General features: G+C 43.0%; 1 protein-coding gene across 4 annotated transcripts in view; it reads right to left on the reverse strand.

Moving 5' to 3' along the window:
- LOC129715327 (partitioning defective 3 homolog) overlaps positions 1–15,957 on the reverse strand; it is a 954,144-nt gene extending 938,187 nt beyond the window's left edge. For 2 of the 4 annotated variants that reach the window (XM_055665210.1, XM_055665202.1), the window contains exon 1: positions 15,558–15,957. In XM_055665210.1, coding sequence (XP_055521185.1) covers positions 15,558–15,677 — 120 coding nt within the window. In that variant the 5' untranslated portion in view covers positions 15,678–15,957. The remainder of the gene's footprint in view (positions 1–15,557) is intronic. The other 2 variants (XM_055665217.1, XM_055665224.1) reach the window with 1 other exon arrangement.
- Between the last annotated feature and the right edge of the window lie 3,530 nt (positions 15,958–19,487).

A 19,487-nucleotide genomic window follows, 5' to 3' on the forward strand; every position in this document is an offset into this window, starting at 1 on the left:
CTCGGTAGTCATGAAATGCTTTGAGAGGCTGGTGAAGAAACACATCTGCGCCTTCCTCCCTCGCAACATGGACCCGTTACAATTCGCATACCGTCCGAACAGATCCACGGACGATGCGGTCTCCCAGGTCTTGCACACCGCTCTCTCTCATCTTGACAGCCAGAAGGGGGGCTACGTGAGGAGGCTGTTCATAGACTTCAGTTCAGCCTTCAACACGATAGTCCCCACCAGACTGGCCGAGAAGCTACTGGAATTGGGGCTCAACACCTCCCTGTGTGCCTGGGTCCTGGACTTTCTCACCGCCAGGCCCCAGGTAGTCAAGATGGGAGGGAATACATCGTAGTCCCTCACCCCGAGCACAGGATCGCCCCAGGGTTGCGTCCTCAGCCCCCTATTGTACTCCCTGTACACACATGACTGTGTGGCTAGGTTCAGCTCCAAATCAATAATTAAGTTTGCTGATGACACTGTGGTGGTGGGCCTGATCTCAGACAACGACGAGAAGGCCTACCGGGAGGAGGTGGCTGATCTAGCACTCTGGTGCCAGGATAACAGCCTCCTCTTGAACATCAAAAAAACTAAGGAGCTGATCGTGGACTTTAGGAGGGCACATCATCCGAGGACATACACTCCATTGAGGATAAATGGGGATCCTGTGGATAGGGCGAGCTGTTTTAAATACCTGGGAGTCCACATCTCTGGGGATATGACATGGGCATCACACGCCTCAGCACTCGTGAGTAAGGCAAGGCAGCGCCTTTACCACCTCAGGCAATTGAGGAAATTCAGTGTGTCTCCGAGGATCCTCCAGTGCTTCTACTCAGTGGCTGTGGAAAGCATCTTGTCCGGAAATATTACAATCTGGTTTGGGAATTGCTCTGCCCAGGACAAGAAGGTTCTGCAGAGAGTAGTGCGTTCGGCCGAACGCACTATGGGAACTTCACTTGCCCCCCTGCAGGAACTATACATCAGGAGGTGCAACTCCAGAGCCAATAAAATCATGGGAGACCCCTTCCACCCCTGCAACAGACTGTTCCAGCTGCTACGGTCAGGCAAACGCCTCCGTTGCCATGCTATGAGAACGGAGAGGTTGAAAAGGAGTTTCTTCCCAGAGGCCATTCGGACTGTAAACGCCTTTCTCACCAGGGACTAACTTTTACTGCACCACTCTACTGCTATTTTTTAAATTGCTGTTTTTTTCCCTTTTTCCTTCCGCCCACAATATTTAATATGTAAAAAAATATGTGATTCTGTTCCATTCTGTTTATAGTTTGTTTGGCTGTTTGTTTGTTTGTCTTTTTGCACAAAGTCCGCGAGCATTGCCACTTTATTTCACTGCACATCTCGTATGTGTATGTGACGAATAAACTTGACTTGACTAATTTATTTTGATTGGGTCCTTCGATAATACGCTCAGTCAAATGCTTTCTCGTCAAGTACAGATATCCTCACCCTTCTTTCCAGCAGAAACTCTTGCATCCATGTTTTGACTGGATGAACCCAAGCAGTTTTGGTGTAATTCAAACTGAGCATCTCTGGACACCTTACTTTACAATAAATGTCACCAAAAAACATTATTGATGACTCCTCCATTTGGTACCAATTCTTCAAACACACAAGTGCTAAACCTGGCTTCCTAATCCTCACACTTGAGTTCCTCAGCAGGCTTTTTCTTAAACCCCCTGCAATTTTGGCATTCTAGCGAGAGCAGCCAGTTCACAGATAAAAGGATGAAGAAACAAATGTAAAAAGTGAAAGGTTTACAACTGCTGTCGCTGGCTTCCTGCAGCCAAGTACAATCCCAGCTCAGGAACTGTTAAACAAATCTGTTCCTTGTGCATCGTAAAGCTTCGAGCAAAATCACAACCAGGAAGAGTCTTCCCTAACTCCACCAATTGTGCTTTATGAAAATTCTTTCAGAAAAACACTGTTAACAAGGGGGTAATGTAAAAAACTATTTTCAGGGTAAAACAAAGACCAGCTGACACAAGGAACTGCAGATGTTGGAGTCTTGAGGAAAACAGAAAATGCTGGAGAAACTCAGTGGGTGGGGCAGCATCTATGGAGGAAGCAGATAAGCGACATTTCGCGTTGAGTCCGAAGAGGGTCTCGACCCAAAACAATGCTACTCTATTCGCTCCACAAAGTCTAACTGAGGTTTAGTCTACCATTTGTTTATGTGTGTATATATTTATATTTTGGTATATGGACACACTAATCTGTTTTGTAGTAAATGCCTACTATTTTCTGTGTGCTAAGCAAAGCAAAGCAAGAATTTCATTGTCCTATCAGGAACACATGACAATAAACTCACTTGACTTGACTTGACCACTGCAGTGAAAATTCTACCAGAGTGCATGAGTAATTTTAAGTCTCTTGCTATGGTGATATTGGGCCATATTCATGCAACAATGTTTCAATACAAAAATTAATTTGAGCATCGATTCCCATTTTCCTTTGGACAACCTGCTTGCAAAACAAAAATAATTTATTTTGTGTAAATAGTACAATGATCATAGAATCTGACCCAAATGGAATAAAAAGATTTCACTCCAATATAGTCAATTAACAATGTTTTTGCTATCCACTTCAATATTTAGCTTTCAAATATTTCACAGAAAATACAATTAATGAATGTTCTCATTTAAACTAACAAAATCCTATTTGTGTCTTCTTCAGATGCTGCCTAACCCAATGAGCCACAAGCATGTTGTGCCTTTTATCCCACCAATCTTCAGCATTTGCCTTATCTCTAAAGTGATGCATTGGCCCAATTCACATTTTCTTTTCACAATTAATTTTGTGCCTCCATTATCTTAAACAATTTCCTCATCATCCCTTGATCAATAACAGATATGTCCGTTCTCATCCTTTTGAGCAGGGTTCGGCAACCTACGGCCCCCGGGTTGAATGCAGCCCGTAACCCAAAATCATCCGGCCCACAGGCGTATTTTTTTTCCTGTGATTATCCAGCCCGCAGACTTCCATCATCTCCGGGCCCAAGGCCGCGACGCCCAGGCACGGTGATGCAAGGACGCAAGGAGGCCTCTGCTGGCGACCACAATGGCGGAGCCGCAGAGCTCTGGCTGTACCGCGTCCTGCGCTAAGCCGCCGGCACGGCCGCGCACCTTCTGTGTGTGGGCTTCACTGTCGGGATCGGCCGGGGATGAATGAGTGCGAGTATTTGAGCCACTGCCGTCAGGACAGACCCAAGGCAATGGGCCGTAGAAGTGTCATGGTCGTGAGCGCCCGTAACTAGGGGCCAGAGGCGTCCTCGAAGGGGCGGGATCGATTTGAACACGTGATTTGTTGCCTGCCATCCGGGACAGGATCCATGTGTACACGTGATCGATGTGGCCCGTCACCCGCTCACAGGGAGACATGCGTCCTGGCCCCTATGCAGAACAAGGTTGCCCACTCCTGCTTTTGAGTCACAACGATAAACATACTAATCTGGCATAAGATTTAAAAACAATGATAGATCAGCCTCCATTTTGCTTTCTTTCTTGATTGATCTCTGGGAAAATTGTTCACAACCAATTAATAAGGTTTGGAATCATATGGTGCAACACAATTGTAAAAAATAACTTTCAGGACTGGACGAGGGTTGGTCAAGATTATAAATAATTATCTCCTTTTCTTTTTTATTTTATTTTCTTTTCTCTATTTTCTCTCTCAACTTTCTTCATTTACTCGTTTTCTTTCTTCACACACTATATATTTCACATCTTTCTATCCTTTACTATCTAACTTCTTTTTCTTATTCTAATCTTTTTTCAATGTAACAAAAAAAAAGAACTTGTACATAAAATGTATTATGAAAATATATATTAGGCACTTTGGTGCCATATGACTGTACTTACTTCTAATAAAATAAAATATTTAAAAAAAAGTCCCCAACATTGGGATTACTGCAAATTCTGTGTGAAGCTGCCCTGGTTATGAAAGCACATACACTATTCAAAAGTGAAGAATGTTGCTCATCTGTAATACCGACATCAGACTACCGAATCATCCTACCACAACTCGAGAGCAGCCCTGAACAACTATCCACTCTGGAGACCCTTGGACTATCTTTGATCGCACGTTACTGGCTTTACCTTGCACTAAACGTTATTCCCTTATCATGTATCTGTACACTGCAAATGGCTCGATTGTCACGTATTGTGACAATAATCATGTATTGTCTTTCCGCTGACTGGTTAGCACGTAACAAAAGCTTTTCACTGTACCTCGGTACACGTGACAATAAAACTAAACTGAACATCCCAATGCAACAAGATGGCACCATTTGCAATATTACACACATTTCAATAGTTAATTTAAAGACAAAATTTAATAAAGATCACACTTGCCGTACTATGTCATCAACATGCATATGCTGCATTGTCCAGAAATAGTTAACTTTTTTGGGGTTGGCACTGAACTGAAATCAGGCAGTTCTTCACAAGTGAGGGGAAACGGAGAGCAAAATGGTGAAAATTGTGTTTGGATTTTTTTAAATGCACTAGTGATAATAATAATAATACAATCCTTCTCTGTTACTCATGGTTGAGTAATCTAAACTAATGATCTTGACTGAACTTCCAGCTACGAGGAATGTCAAATGGAAAGGAAAGAGTTAAGTCCCCAAGTACAATTTTGCAGCACAACCTGGTCTTCATTAGCAATATGAGCTCAGCTTACACTGCTCAGGAGGTCTGCTCTCACTGGACTCCGACTGTACATGTGTACATGAATTAAAAGCATCTTCTTCATAAGTATTCTTCCCCTGTTCATACTGTTTACCCAAAACAGTGTTGACAAGAAATTCCAACTCCTGCACAATCAAGTTCCTTGCTAATTCTTTCACCCAACGAATCCACTGGAATTGGATTTTCAAAACTAATCCTTATTGACATGTTCAAAATAGCCTTCTACCGTGCAGTACTTTTGCTGATTATATAATGAAGCATCAAACATGATCTGCCACAGCAGCTCCACAAAAAAGATCTTTTTGGATTTTCAGTGTTCAATAATCACTAATGTGGTGCCTGGTCTGTGCGAGAATGTAAAGAAGAGATACCTGCAAAAGATGATTGTCAACATGCCCTGAAGAAAGCAGCCCCCCACTGTAGCTATAAAATAACATACATGACAAAACCTCAAGTTATTTGAGACAAAAGCGGGAATGTGGGGGCACAGCCCTGCAGGAACGGAATATCTCTTGCCTTTGACTGCTCCAATGATCCAGTGAAGGCATCTGCTAAGACCAAACTCTTATTTTTTATAATATTATTATGCATTGCAGTGAATTCGAGAGTGATTTGTGACCAGCGTCCTAAACGATACAAGTAATAATTTTATTAGCAATATATTTTTGCATTATGTCATTAATTACTTTAAATAGATCAGGGAATGAAAAAGCTGCATCTCTGCATGCAGAAACAAGACCTAAACAGCCATGAAAGGTTCACAAATTAATCAAAAACATGAAAAAGAGGGGTACTAAATTAATTAACTATTTGGAAGACCACCAGATTCTATATCCTGTAACTCTTGATTTGAACTGCTGTCCAAATACTACATTAAAATGATTCAGAAATGTGTTCAGTACTTGAATACATCAATGAACTGCTAGATGCAGTATAGCTTCAAGTTTTAGCGCATTGCTTTTTTAATTGGGATATTCTGCAGTCAATTTCCTTCCATTGTAATTTGCTTATTTTAATTCATCTTTTCAAAGTATAACTGTGTCAAAATAAACAAACATATTAACTATGAAGAAAACAAGCTGATAGCAAATAAGCTTCAAAATATCCAAGTCTGATAGGTTACATTTTGGCCAGGTCAATGAAGAGGCTTTCGAAAATCCCAAATGGACTGGAGAGTAGTGGGGTGGAGGATGGCTGGGTCTAGTATCGAGAAAGATTCATCATTGCAAGAAGCGAGGAGGTCATGTTGCAGTTGTACAAGATGGTGGTGAGCTGCATTTAGAGTGCAGCTTTCAGTTCTGGGCACCATGTTATTGGGAAGATGTTGTCATGTTGGAAAGGGTACAGAGAGGATTTACAAGGAAGTTGCCAGGAATCGAGGGTCTGAGCTCTAGGGAGAGGTTGAGTCGGCTGGGACTCTGTTCCTTGGAGGACTGGAGGATGAGGGGTGATCTTTTCGAGGTATATAAAATCATGAAAGGAATAGATCAGGTCTCTTGCCCAGAGTAGGGGAATCGAGATCCAGAGGACATCGGTTTTAACAGAGGGGGGGGGGGGGGGGGGGGGGGGGGGGGGGGGGGGGGGGGAATCGAGATCCAGAGGGGGGGGGGGGGGGGGGGGGGGGGGGGGGGGGGGGGGGGGGGGGGGGGGGAGAGAAGATTTAATAGGAATCGGGGAACTTAACTAGGAGGGGGAACTTTTTCACACGAAGGGTGGTGGGTATATGGAATGAGCTGCTAGAGGAGGTAGTTGAGGCAGGGACATAGAAACATAGAAACTTTGGGCCAGAACCGCCATTCAATATGATCATGGTTGATCATCCAAAATCAATTCCCCGTTCCTGCTTTTTCCACACATCCCTTGATTCTTTTAGCCCTAAATCTAACTATTTCTTGAAAACATCCAGTGAATTGGCCTCCACTGCCTTCTGTGGCAGAGAATTCCACAGATTCACAACTCTCTGGGTGAAGAGGTTTTCCCTCATCTCAGTCCTAAATGGCCTACCCCTTATTCTTAAACTGTGGCCCCTGGTTCTGGTTTCTCCCAACATTGGAATTTTGTTTCCTGCATCTATCCTGTCCAATCCCTTAAGAATTGTATATGTTTCTATAAGATCCGCTCTCGTCCTTACAGATTCGAGTGAACACAAACCCAGTCGACCCATTCTTTCATCAACGATCACAACGTTTAAAAAAGGTTAGGTACATCGATATGACAGGTTGGAGGGATCAATCAATCAATCAAATACTTTATTGCCATTCAAAAATACACCAATAAATGCAAGTCTGAACGAAATTTTGTTGCGTCTGGCTCACCGTGCAACATAAACTAACAAACGGATAAAATAGATAAAAAGATAAAATAGATAATAGTGGCAGCACATTACATGGAATTCAAGAGTCTGATGGCTCGGGGGGGGGGGGGGGGGAAGAAGCTGTTGCAAAACCTGGCCGTTCTGCTCCTTATACTGCAATACCCTTTGCCCGAGGGCAGCCGAGAGAACAGTCCATGATGGAGATGTGTGGATATGGACCAAACGCAGGCAGGTGGGACTAATGTAGCTGGGACATGTTGGTCGGTGCGGGCAGGTTGTTTCCACGCTGTAAGATTCTAAGCGATGAAGTTTACTGAAGCTATTGCGACAACAAATAAATAAATATGGATGGGGCATTTTGTTGAAATTAGACATGTTTACTGAAAGCATTTGGTCTCATGGTTTAACTAACGTTCAGTGATCTACAAGTCCAAGCACATTCCAGGTTTTGTGCAACTGGAACAAATGAAAGCAATTACTTCAAGACGTCTGCACTATGAATAATTTGCTGCACTTAGCAATATTAAGAGGAAAGACTTTGTCACCTATCACTGCGACTTGAGAGGATTCTAGTTTCTGCAGCCTTTACTGGGTGAATATGAATTGAGAAATTAGCTAATCCGTTCTCCATTCAATTGGATCAGAGCTGAATTTATTAATCCAGGAAAAACAAAAATAGAAATTTGTTTTGTTATGATAGTTCACCTTTAGTTTTCCCCCCATTAGCATCAAGTAACCCCAAAATGGAACTGCATGCAATTTTTCCATCTTGCCAGTCTGTGCCACAAGGAAGTCACATACTGTACATCCCCAGTTATTTTGTTGTGATTTTCAGGCTAGAAGAAAAGTTTCATCTCCAAGCAGTGCCACAGACAATGATTATATGCAAGATAGACACAAAAATGCTAGAAACATAGAAATTAGGTGCAGGAGTAGGCCAAATCGGCCCTTCGAGCCTGCACCGCCATTCAATATGATCATGGCTGATCATCCAACTCAGTATCCCGTACCTGCCTTCTCTCCATACCCCCTGATCCCCTTAGCCACAAGGCCACATCCTAACTCCCTCCCTCTTAAATATAGCCAATGAACTGGCCTCAACTACCCTCTGTGGCAGAGAGTTCCAGAGATTCACCACTCTCTGTGTGAAAAAAGTTCTTCTCATCTCGGTTTTAAAGGATTTCCCCCTTGTCCTTAAGCTGTGACCCCTTGTCCTGGACTTCCCCAACATCGGGAACAATCTTCCTGCATCTAGCCTGTCCAACCCCTTAAGAATTTTGTAAGTAAAGAGTAACACAATGGGGCAGGCAGCATCTCTGGAGAGAAGAAATGGGTGTCATTTTGGGTCGAGTCTTGACCTGAAACGTCACCCGTTCCCCCTCTCCAGAGACACAGCCTGTCCTACTGAGTTACTCCAGCATATTGTGTCTATCTTCGGTTTAAACCAGCATCTGCCGTTTCTTCCTACACATGATTATATGCAATATGCCCAAAACATATTGATGGATATTAAATTACAAAAATAACAAATGTGCTTTGTAACTTACAAGTAGCAAAAAATGTTGCTTGCCAATAAAGAATTTAGAAAATAAAAATAATAGTATAATAATCGCAATCATTATTATTAATTAATTAAGTTTTAAATAATAAGTCTCTAAACCTAAAATAGAATCCAGAAAAATACTTAAGGGCACAGGTCTGTTCCTAGGATAATCCATTCATTCCATGGTCACATAACCTCACAGCTGAAGTGCACATTTCACATCCAACTGGTGTTGTGGAGTTGAAATAAATATTCTAACACACAAAAAAAACAAATACACAAAACAAAAAGACTACACGCCAGTGCTGGCCATCCAACAATTAAATACTGTTGAATCGGAAAATAGAACAGGCAGAGAATGAAGTATGAAAAAGCTATGAATCATGGTGGCAGAACTGCATTTTCAAGCGTAATTAATAACAAATTTGCGTTTAACAGGAAGATTCCGTTTGGGTATAATGTCATCAAGCATTTCATGGAGTAAACCTAATCTGCTTCAAAAAGAAGGGTCTCGACCCGAAACGTCACCTATTCATCTCTCCAGAGATGCTGTCTGGCCCGCTGAGCTACTACAGCTTTTTGTGTCTATCTTCGGTTTAAACCGGCATCTGTCGTTCCTTCCTATACAAGATGAATTATGTATTCTTCATAGAGCAATGAGGCTTCCAAGTTAAAAGTCATTTTGTAAAATCAAAGGGGGGCCCCATATCTCAATTCTGAACCTCAACTCTACAAATACAGGCATAGATTTACTTCAGAATTGCCTGAGCCCAACAGGAAATGCCATAGTGTGACAAAAGTAGGTGGCTGTGGTTTTGGCCATTTGAACCAAATAGCAAACTGTTATGCTCCTCAAAACAAAAGATTGAAATATGAATCATTAAGATCAGACACATACTCACAACAAATCTTATGCTACTTTAACAGAGAATATATATTTAGTTATGTGTAGGAAGGAACTACAGATGCTGGTTTAAACCAAAGATAGATACAAAATGCTGGAGTAACCCAGCGGGCCAGGCAGCATCTCTGGAGAGAAGGAATGGATGACATTTCGAGTCGAGACCCTTCTTCAGAAAGATATTTAGTTTTCACCTCTGCAACTTATCCAAATAACTTGATCACGTTAATTTTCTTCACAGCGAGCATTAATTACTCTGTGAGGTGGGAGATTGCAACCTTCACGTGGTCTGCCCTGTTTCGACGAATGCAATCAACCCGGCATGCGCATTCAAATAAGATCAAATAGAACAAGTTGTCTGACAACTTTAGGCTGTGTACGCTGTATGCAAGAAGAAGAATAATCACTCTGTAGCCAGTTTCGTCCCTTGGAAAATGGTGGCAAATTATTGGCACATTGCATATCATACTGAGCATTGATGTTTTTAAATTTTTTTGTTCCAAACATTTGTCTAGTTTCCCCCCTTAAAAGTGAAGAATGAAATGATTTTCAAAATCCGATTTTTGGCAAAGCACTCCAGGGTTCAAATCTCCCAAAGAGAACAGTGGAGTGGTTTGATGAAATACGCTGGATGCCGAGAGGACCACCAACAATGACACAGAGCAGTCAAGCTGACCGACCTCCTTTGCTGCAAATTCAAAGCAATTAAATGGTAGATTCCATCAAAAGAAAACCAGAATGTAAACTCACTCCACCCCCCATTATCCGACAATTTCATTCAGTTCACCGGAGCAACCTTTCACTATTTACACATCCAAACCATAAAATCTTCTTTGTTCCAGTAAAACCCCTGACATTTTTTTTTCCCAAGCTTCAAACCCAAAGTATATTTTAGTCAATTTTAAGCTGCATCAATTCCAGAGATCTAATAATTTCATATAATTATGGTTATCCAGGAATTCACATTGGATTCACTCTTGTCAGCCACAAATTTAATCTTCCCTTTGGGACAATGCTGGGTTATCTAGGTCAAGATATCAGAGTGGCTTTAATAGAGAATGTAATCTTCCGTGGATGGAATTCCTCGTGACTCGGGTGGAATCCATTTGGCCCACCAGTTACATCCCATGAGTTCCATCCTCCTCTCCAGCCCTGCAATATGTTCACTCTTTTATGTCCACTCTCAGCAGTAATTAACAGCGGGCAATTAACCTATAATTTTCAGGTGATAAAATCCGTGAGAGAGGGAGGGGGTGGAGGAGAGGAGAGGTGGTGGTGGGGGGGGGGGGGGGGGGGGGGGGGGGGGGGGGGGGGGTTTGGGGAGGGGGTGAGAGATGGTTAGATCAAAGTAGGACCTTGATTAGTGTTTCAGAAGGAACTGCAGATGCTGGAAAATAGAAGGTAGACAAAAATGCCAGAGAAACTCAGCGGGTGAAGCAACATCTACGGAGCGAAGGAAATAGGCAACGTTTCGGGTTGAAACCCTTCTTCAGAGTCTGAATGCCCCAGATAAAACAATGAAACTCTGACTTGTAGCAGCATAACAGAATATGTAAACATAGTATACTGTTAACAACATAATGAACAAGAGGGGGGAAGAGATGGTAATGCAAAACTAAGAATATCACTGTGACCTGTCAGATGTGACAGTAATGTATCATTCATTCTGTATAATAAAATCTGTGACGACTACTAATACTTTGCAAATGCACTTCCTCAACATCACCGCGGCAAATTGCGCACCACTGCTTTGAGACAGTTTATTGCGCATAGAACAGCCACCATTGTATATGTAGCAAGGGTGGCTGTACTTCAAAAGTTAAAACATGAGGCAAACCTTTGTCATCCCAGGAGACCTGTATTTATGTGAAGATTACATTTTAACAAGCCCCTTCCTTCCATGCCAATACTTAGCGCAATTCATCATGTCCTTGTATTTATTTTCATTGCCATTACATCTAAACCCCGGGAACCAATTTGTTCGTAATAACACGCTTCAACTATCTATTGAAAATCTGGATTTGAAAACGTATTTTCCTCCTCAACAGCAATCAGTAATTGTTTCAAATGTACATCGACCGGTTAAAAATGTCATTCATTTACATTAAATTCATAAGTTGGTACATAAGTTAGATCTCAGGAAAACCTTTGAAACCCAACTAAATAACTGAAGTAGACATTTGTACCAAATCATTATATTTTGATGCAAAGAAGATGCGTCAGTCCCCTGAAAAATATTTTCAGACAAGTTTCTTCCACAACTAAATGTTATTCATGGATGGTGGTTTGGTCTGGAATTGTGACAAGCATACATGAGATATATTCACAAAAATAGTCATCATTTTCAAAAACTGTCACCCAGGGACATAAACGATGATCAGGGACAAAGCAGAATGACATCACACTTATCTGATTATGGGGTTCTCTGCATCTGGCCAATTGATCTCAACGTTAGCCTATTCATAAAGCAACTTAATCCTTTACACTAATGAATTATGCAGTTTGATCCAAACCTCAAATGCAGTTCAACTCAATATCATATGGTCATGAGGACATAATTGATAAGAATAGAATTAGGCCATTCGGCAAGTCTACTCTGCTATTCAATCATGGCCGATCCATCTCTCCCTCCTAATCCCATTCTCCTGCCTTCTCCCCAAAACCTGACACCCGTACTAATCAAAAATCTATCTATCTCTGCCTTAAACATATCCACTGACTTGGCCTCCACAGCCTGCTGTGTCAAAGAATTCCATAGATTCACCATCCTCTGACTAAATAAATTTCTCCTCACCTCCTTCCTAAAAGAACGTCCTTTAATTCTGATAATTTAATCCTGTTCATTCTTAACATTGCACTCAACTCATCAAATAAAGATTGATAAGCAAAATATCCCCCCTCTTCCCTCCTCGCCCTCAAAACAAAACCACAAGATTACTGTCAATGCTGCTATCAATACTACAGTAAAACCATTACCCAAATGAAATAATATTATCTCACCAAATGACTAAAAGGTACTTGTTGCAACAATAAATCACAATGTTTCTAAGTGTTTCAAAACAATCGAGGGTCATGAAAATTGTGTAACATTTGTCTGGGCTTGTGCTGAAGCTAATCACACAGTCCTGGTGACATCAAAGTCAACTGGAGTTCGTATACAATGTTCGAAAAAACAAACAAAATAATTTTGTAAAAACATCAACATTTAAATCTCATAACTAACTCAAGTGGACATGAAAATAACGTGTGTACATAGAACCATCCACTCTGACGAAAAAGCCCAAGATAGATACAAAAAGCTTGTGGATCCCAGCGGGACAGGCAACATCTCTGGAGAGAAGGAATGGGTGACGTTTCGGGTCGAGACCCTTCTTCAAAACCCTTCTTGAAAAAGCCCATCTACACACTTACTATCTCCCTTAAAAAGTTCCTATCTACGCACCTGTCCAAATGTATTTTAAAGATTATTAAACCTTTAAAATACATTTGTCAGTCTGAAGAACGGCCTCAACCCGAAACGTCACCTATTCCTTCGCTCCATAGATGCTGCCTCACCCGCTGAGTTTCTCCAGCATTTTTGTCTCCCTTTAAAGATAATTAATGTACCTGCCTCTACTACTTCCACTGGCAACCCAGTCCATATCCCCACCACGCTAGGTGTTTAAAGGTTTCCCCTCAGATTCCTGTTAAATCTTTTGATCATACCTCAGCAATTTATGCTACAGGAAATAAAGTCCTGTCCTCTGACCATATAACTTAGTCACTGAAGTCCTGACAAAACCCCTTTTAGTAACTCTTTCAAACCAAATGGCATATTTCCTATTGAAAGGTGAACAAAACTGAACGCAACTGAAAGTGCAGTCTCACCAACATCCTGTACAACTGCATAACATGTCCATGCTATACCTGGTACCCTTACTAATGAGGGCCAATCTTCATTAAAACCTTCTTTACCAACTCATCTATCTGCGATACCACTTCCAGGGATCTATGTACTTACACTCTGAAATCCCTCTGCTCTACAACATTGCCTTTCACTGTGCACGTCCTACCCTGGAGATAGACACAAAATGCTGGAGTAACTCAGCAGGACAGGCAGCATCTCTGGAGATGCTGGAGAGAGGGAACGGGTGATGTTTTAGGTCAAGACTCGACCCAAAATGACACCCATTTCTTCTCTGCTTCAGACCCTGCTTCAGACACGGTTGCAGTAGATGTTTTAATCGCCAGCAGAGCAGAGGGATTGCTGATTTAATTGCCAGTAGTTTTGCTTGATTTCTTATTCACTTGCCCATGGCAACTGAGGGACCATCATTCAGCTCCTCAGCCTTTCTCCACCACCCAATGATCCTACTGAAACAAGACGACAGCACCTTAATGAAAAACACTCCACTTAGGAATCCAAACCATTTAGTTTCATCTTCACAGCATCAGCTAGATCAGAGAGTGTAAAGACGTTCCTATTTCACCCAAGATGGACACAAAATGAGTCTGAAGAATCTCAACCCCAAATATCACCTTTTCTTTCTCTCCAAAGTTGCTGGCTGTTCCACTGAGTTTTAGTGTCTATTTGTGCATTTTGTGTCTATCTTCAGTGTAAACCAGCATCTGCAGTTCCTTCCTTCACCGTCAACAATGTTGTTGGTTAGCATGCTTAAAAGGCTTTTCACTGTACCTCGGTACATCTCAATAGCTAAACTACCAACAATTACTTCAGTGGTAGACAAATTGCTGGAGAAACTCAGCGGGTGAGGCAGCATCTATGGAGCGAAGGAATTGGTGACGTTTCTGGTCGAGACTTAAATGTATACAAACCTACTTAAGTGGCATCTGCAAACTTACTAGCCATGCCTTGTACATTCTCACCCAAATTATTGATTTAGTTGACAAACAATAATGGGCTCAGCAACAATCCCAGAGGCACGCCACTGGTCATAGGCCTCCACTGCCCAAAAACAATCTTCCACCATTACCTCTCTCATACAACCATGCCAATTATGTCCACAATTAGCAAGCTCTTCCTTGATCCCATGTGATCTAAACCTTTCAGCGCAGAAACCACTTTTGCGTGTGTTTAAAAAAAAACCATACTACAGATGAGAGAGTGAACTCTGGTTTAGGATGCAGTACACAAATTTCAATGATATCCTTCATGTCGATAATCAACTTAGTTACCATAATTGGGATCAATGCAAATGACAAATCGATATCAGCTAAAAAGCAAGCATGCAAAGGATGTATTTAGCGGCTGGTGAAAAATAAACCTTCGTTTATTATTTTATTTCAGCCTGGCTTTCTCCGCAGTACAACGTTGAGAGAGGTCCTGCTAATCCCATCGTCTCAGTGACAAGCCTTTCCTTCCAAACGGGGGAGAGAGTGGGGGGGAAAAGAAACATTCTTTCCTGCCAGCGACCACAACCAACATCGGGCAATTTAATTGAATTCCCAATTACGCCTGACCTGCAGGGTAAATAATTCGCTTGCAGAATGTTCAAACAAGGTTAGAAACTCTGGTAAAAAAAAAACACACACACACTTGGCAGACACTCTCCACGGCCTCGCTTCTTGGGAAAGCCTCGGGCTGGATTTTTCCCAGCCTCCTTCTACCACGCCGCTCCCCTCACACCAGTTGAAATGTATATATTGGGGAAAAGGGAGGAGAAACACACACACACACACACAACAACAGGGGAAAAAAGCCACAGAGCTGCGACTGAGGAGGGAGGAGGACAAAGGCAGAACCAGCTGTGGAAACAAAGTTACCAAAATAACTTTGTCTGAAACTTGGCTGGGGAAAAAATACTTGAAAGGTATAGTTTGTACTTTTTTTTTAATTCCTTCCCCTCCTCCCTCTCCTCTCCTCTCTCCCCCCCAATTCTCCAGTCGATGTGAAGTGTTGAAACATTGTATCCAGGCTGACTGTGGAGGAGCGCCATGTTGCTACAACCAGGCTGATTGGGTTTTTTTGATACATGAGGGAAGGCGGCCGCTCGCTCGCTACATTGTGTCGGGGAAGGGAAGGGAAGGGAAGGGATGGGATCGGAGCAGCTCTGCCCCCGCACCGCTCAGCCGCCTCTACCCTCCCTCACTCCCTCACTCACTCACCTTGGCGATGGCTCGGCGGTACCTGGTGACTGCTTGCTGGATGAGGATATGCACCGTGATGGCACCGTCCCCACAAGGGACAACCACCCTGGTCCTCGCAAAACACACGGTCACTTTCATTCCCCCTCGCTCTCCTCTCCTTCCCCGAACGACGTGTTGGCTTTTTCTTTTCCAAATAATGTTTCAAGAGAAGAAGAAAAAAAAATCTGCAAGGTCGTAAATCCAAAACACGCAGGAGAGGGGGAAAAAAAACCCAAGGTAAGTAGTAGAAGGTGATCTTCTCTCTGCTCTCACGATGCGAGCCCGTGTTTGCTCGGCGTGTGCAAGGCAGAGGGATCCATAGTGAGCGGGGCTGCTCTCGGCGCCTCTGCCTGCCTGCCCGCCCGTCCCTCCCGTCGGCGGCCACCTGTTCCTGTTTGTGGGAAGCGAGAACTGCGACTCCCGCACACAAAACCAAAGATCCTATAGCACAAAAACTGAGTGAGCACCGAGTCAGGGCGCCACCCAGCGTCTCCGCTCACCGCCGGCCAACTCAATCAACCAAGGGCCAGCCAAATGGGTTGTTGGAAGGAACCGCACATGCTGCCGGCTTTACACCGAAAACATCTTCAGTGCCACGATTGTTCCCGATGTTTGGGGTTGGAGCAGTCCAGAACCAGGGAGGATCACAGTTTAAGAATAAGGGGTGGGCCATTTAGGAGTGAGATGAGGAAAAACATTTTCACCCAGAGAGTTGTGAATCTGTGGAATTATCTGCCACAGGAGGCCAATTCACTGGATGTTTTCAAGAGAGAGTTAGATTTAGCTCTTAGAGCTAAAGGAATCAAGAGATATGGGGGGGAAAGCAGGAACGGGGTATTAATTTTAGGGTCTGAAGAAGGGTTTCGGCCCGAAACGTTGCCTATTTCCTTCGCTCCATAGATGCTGCTGCATCCGCTGAGTTTCTCCAGCATTTTTGTGTACCTTCGATTTCCAGCATCTGCAGTTCCTTCTTAAATACTAATTTTAGATGATCAGTCATCCAATGTTTCGAAGGGCCGAATAGCCTATGCACCTATTTTCTGTTTCTATTGCATCTTTTAGAAATATGATTTTCTAATATCCTGTTGCAAGCATCTTGCGAGTACATCAGTGCATTATATAATTTAGACTCATAAATGTGTAGGAAGGAACCGCAGATGCTGGGTTTACACCGAAGATTTGATGTGTAGATGATACAGTAACGGGGCTGTCCCACTGTACGAGCTAATTCAAGAGTTCTCCCGAGTTTCCCCTGATTCGAACTCGGGGAATTACAGTAATAGCCGCTCATAGGTACTCCGGGCTCTCGTGGACATTTTTCAATTTGTTGAAAAATCTTCACGAGCTTACCGTGTTTCCCAAGTACCTGCCGTTAGCGTTACGAGCCGCTAAGAGACGACCCGAGCTCCGACGTACCTGCTACGTACATTCTACGTGCTTACCACAAGTATGATTTTTTTTAAACTCGGGAGAGCTCTTGAATTAGCTCGTACAGTGGGACACCCCCTTAAGCGTGTAGGTGATACCAAGATTGGTGTTGTTGTGCAGAGTGAAGCAAGTTGTCTAAGATGCAACAGAATATTGATCGACTAGGAAAAAAGGCAAGGAAATAGCAGATGGGATTTAACACCAACAATAGTGGAAGGATGCGTTTTAGGAAGTTAAACCAGGCGGAGATGTACACACTGAATTGAACAAGCTTGTGGAGTGTTAATGGACAGAGACCGAGGAGTACAGACACAAAAAGCTGGAAGTAACTCAGTGGGACAGGCAGGATCTCTGGAGAGAAGGAGTGGGTGATGCTTCAGGGTCGAGACCCTTCTTCAGACTGAGTCAGGGGGAAGTGAAACGAGAAATACAGACGGTGATGTAGTGAGATATAGAACAAATTAAGGAAAGATATGTCTAAAAAAATGATGATGTGGGCTAGGTGAGAATGAGTTACAGACAATGAGACTCCACAAGACGACTTTGAAGATGGTGCAACTTGAGTGGGGGAGGGATGGGGGGGAGAGTTACTTGAAGTTAGTGCAAGAGTTACTTGAAGTTAGAGAAGTCAATATTCATACCCCTGGGGTGTAAGCTGCCCAAGTGAAATATGAGATGCCGTTCCTCCAATTTGTATTTGGCCTCACTCTGACATTGGAGGAGGCCCAGGACAGACAGGTCAGTGTGGGAATGGGAAGGGGAATTAAAGTGTTTGGCAACCGGGAGATCAGGTAGGATTAGGCTGCCATAGCAAAGATAGACAGAGAGTGATGCTTTCTCAGCCTGCATTGAAGGCAATCCGGGGACACGCTCAACAAGATTATCCCCTCAAATTGCACTCTCGGGAGGACCAGATTTAACAAAATTAACTCTGCTAGATTTAATATTGTGACCAGCCCAAAACCTCCCCCCCACTATATGCAGAGTAACGATGTATCTTCGACCAACAAATGGGAAATAAGTGTTGGTTTTTCGCTGTTGATCTTTGCCATCTAGTAACGGCTGGGCAAAAAAAAAAATCCTCCCGGCCCACTCCTCCTGTCCATTGTCACCAGCTACTCCCTCCTCCTCGGCTCTCTGGTCTTCGGGGCTGAGCTCGGTGGCTTCCAAGATTCGATTCTCCCTCCCCCCCCGCAGGCCGCGGCCCGCCCGGGCTTTCTTCATGGCGGAAATCCAAGTCTATCGTGTTTGTGCACGTGTCCACTGGTGGCATAATGGGTCTATCTTCCTCTGACCAAACATTTGGCCATCTGTACCAATGCATTCAAATGTAAACAAACAGATGACATGCTTTACGTGGACTGGTAGACTTTTGACAAGGTCCCATAGGGAAGGTAATTACAGACAGTTAATGCACAAGGGTTGTGTTGGTAAACTTGATCCAATATTAGCAGGGTAATACGATGCATGGGATAGTGATGGGTGCATATTTTTGTGATTGAAAATATGTACCAAATGGTGTTCCATAGAAACTGGTACGAGTCATTTGTTGTCTGCAATATATACATATGCCAACCAGTTCTCCATCCATGTCAATACCCTACCCCTAATACCATGTGCTCTGATTTTGCACACTAATCGCTTGGGTGGGACCTTGTCAAGGGCTTTTTGAAAGTCCAGATACACCACATCCATTGGCTCTCCCTAATCCATTCTACTTGTTACATCCTCAAAGCATGATATCCCCCTTCATAAATCCATGCTGACTTTGACCGATCCCGTCACTGCTTTCCAAATGCGCTGCTATAACATCTTTAATAATCACCTCGAGCATCTTCCCCATTACCAATGTAAGGGTAACTGGTCTATAATTCCCCGCTTTCTCTCTCCCTCCTTTCTTAAAAAGTGGAGTTACATTGACTACCCTCCAGTCCACAGGAACTGATCCAGAGTCGAGAGAACATTGGAAAATGATCACCAATGCATCCACGATTTCTAGGTCCACCTCCTTGAGTATTCTGGGATGCAGACCATCAGGCCCTGGGGATTTATCTGCCTTCAGTCCCAACATCATTTGCTGACTAACGTGGATTCCCTTCAGTTCCTCCCTCCCACTAGATTCTCGGTCCCCGAGTATTTCTGGTAGATTATTTGTGTCTTCCTTCGTGAAGACAGAACCAAATTACTTGTTCAACTGTTCTGCCATTTCCTTGGTTCCCATTATAAATTCACCTGTCTCTGATTGCAAGGGACCTACATTTGTCATCTCTAATCTATTCATTTTTTACATATCTAAAGAAGCTTTTACAGTCAGTTTTTATATTCCCTGCACGTTTTCTTTCATGCTCTTTTCTCACCTCTTAATTAATCCCTTTGTCCTCCTCTGTTGAGTTCTAAATTTCTCCCAGTCTGGTTTGCTGCTTCCTCTGGCCAATTTTTATGCCTTTTCCTTGTATTTAACACAATCTTTGATTTCGCTCA

This window comes from Leucoraja erinacea, chromosome 2 (genome assembly GCF_028641065.1).
Source record: "Leucoraja erinacea ecotype New England chromosome 2, Leri_hhj_1, whole genome shotgun sequence".
Taxonomy (NCBI): Eukaryota; Metazoa; Chordata; class Chondrichthyes; order Rajiformes; family Rajidae; genus Leucoraja; species Leucoraja erinaceus.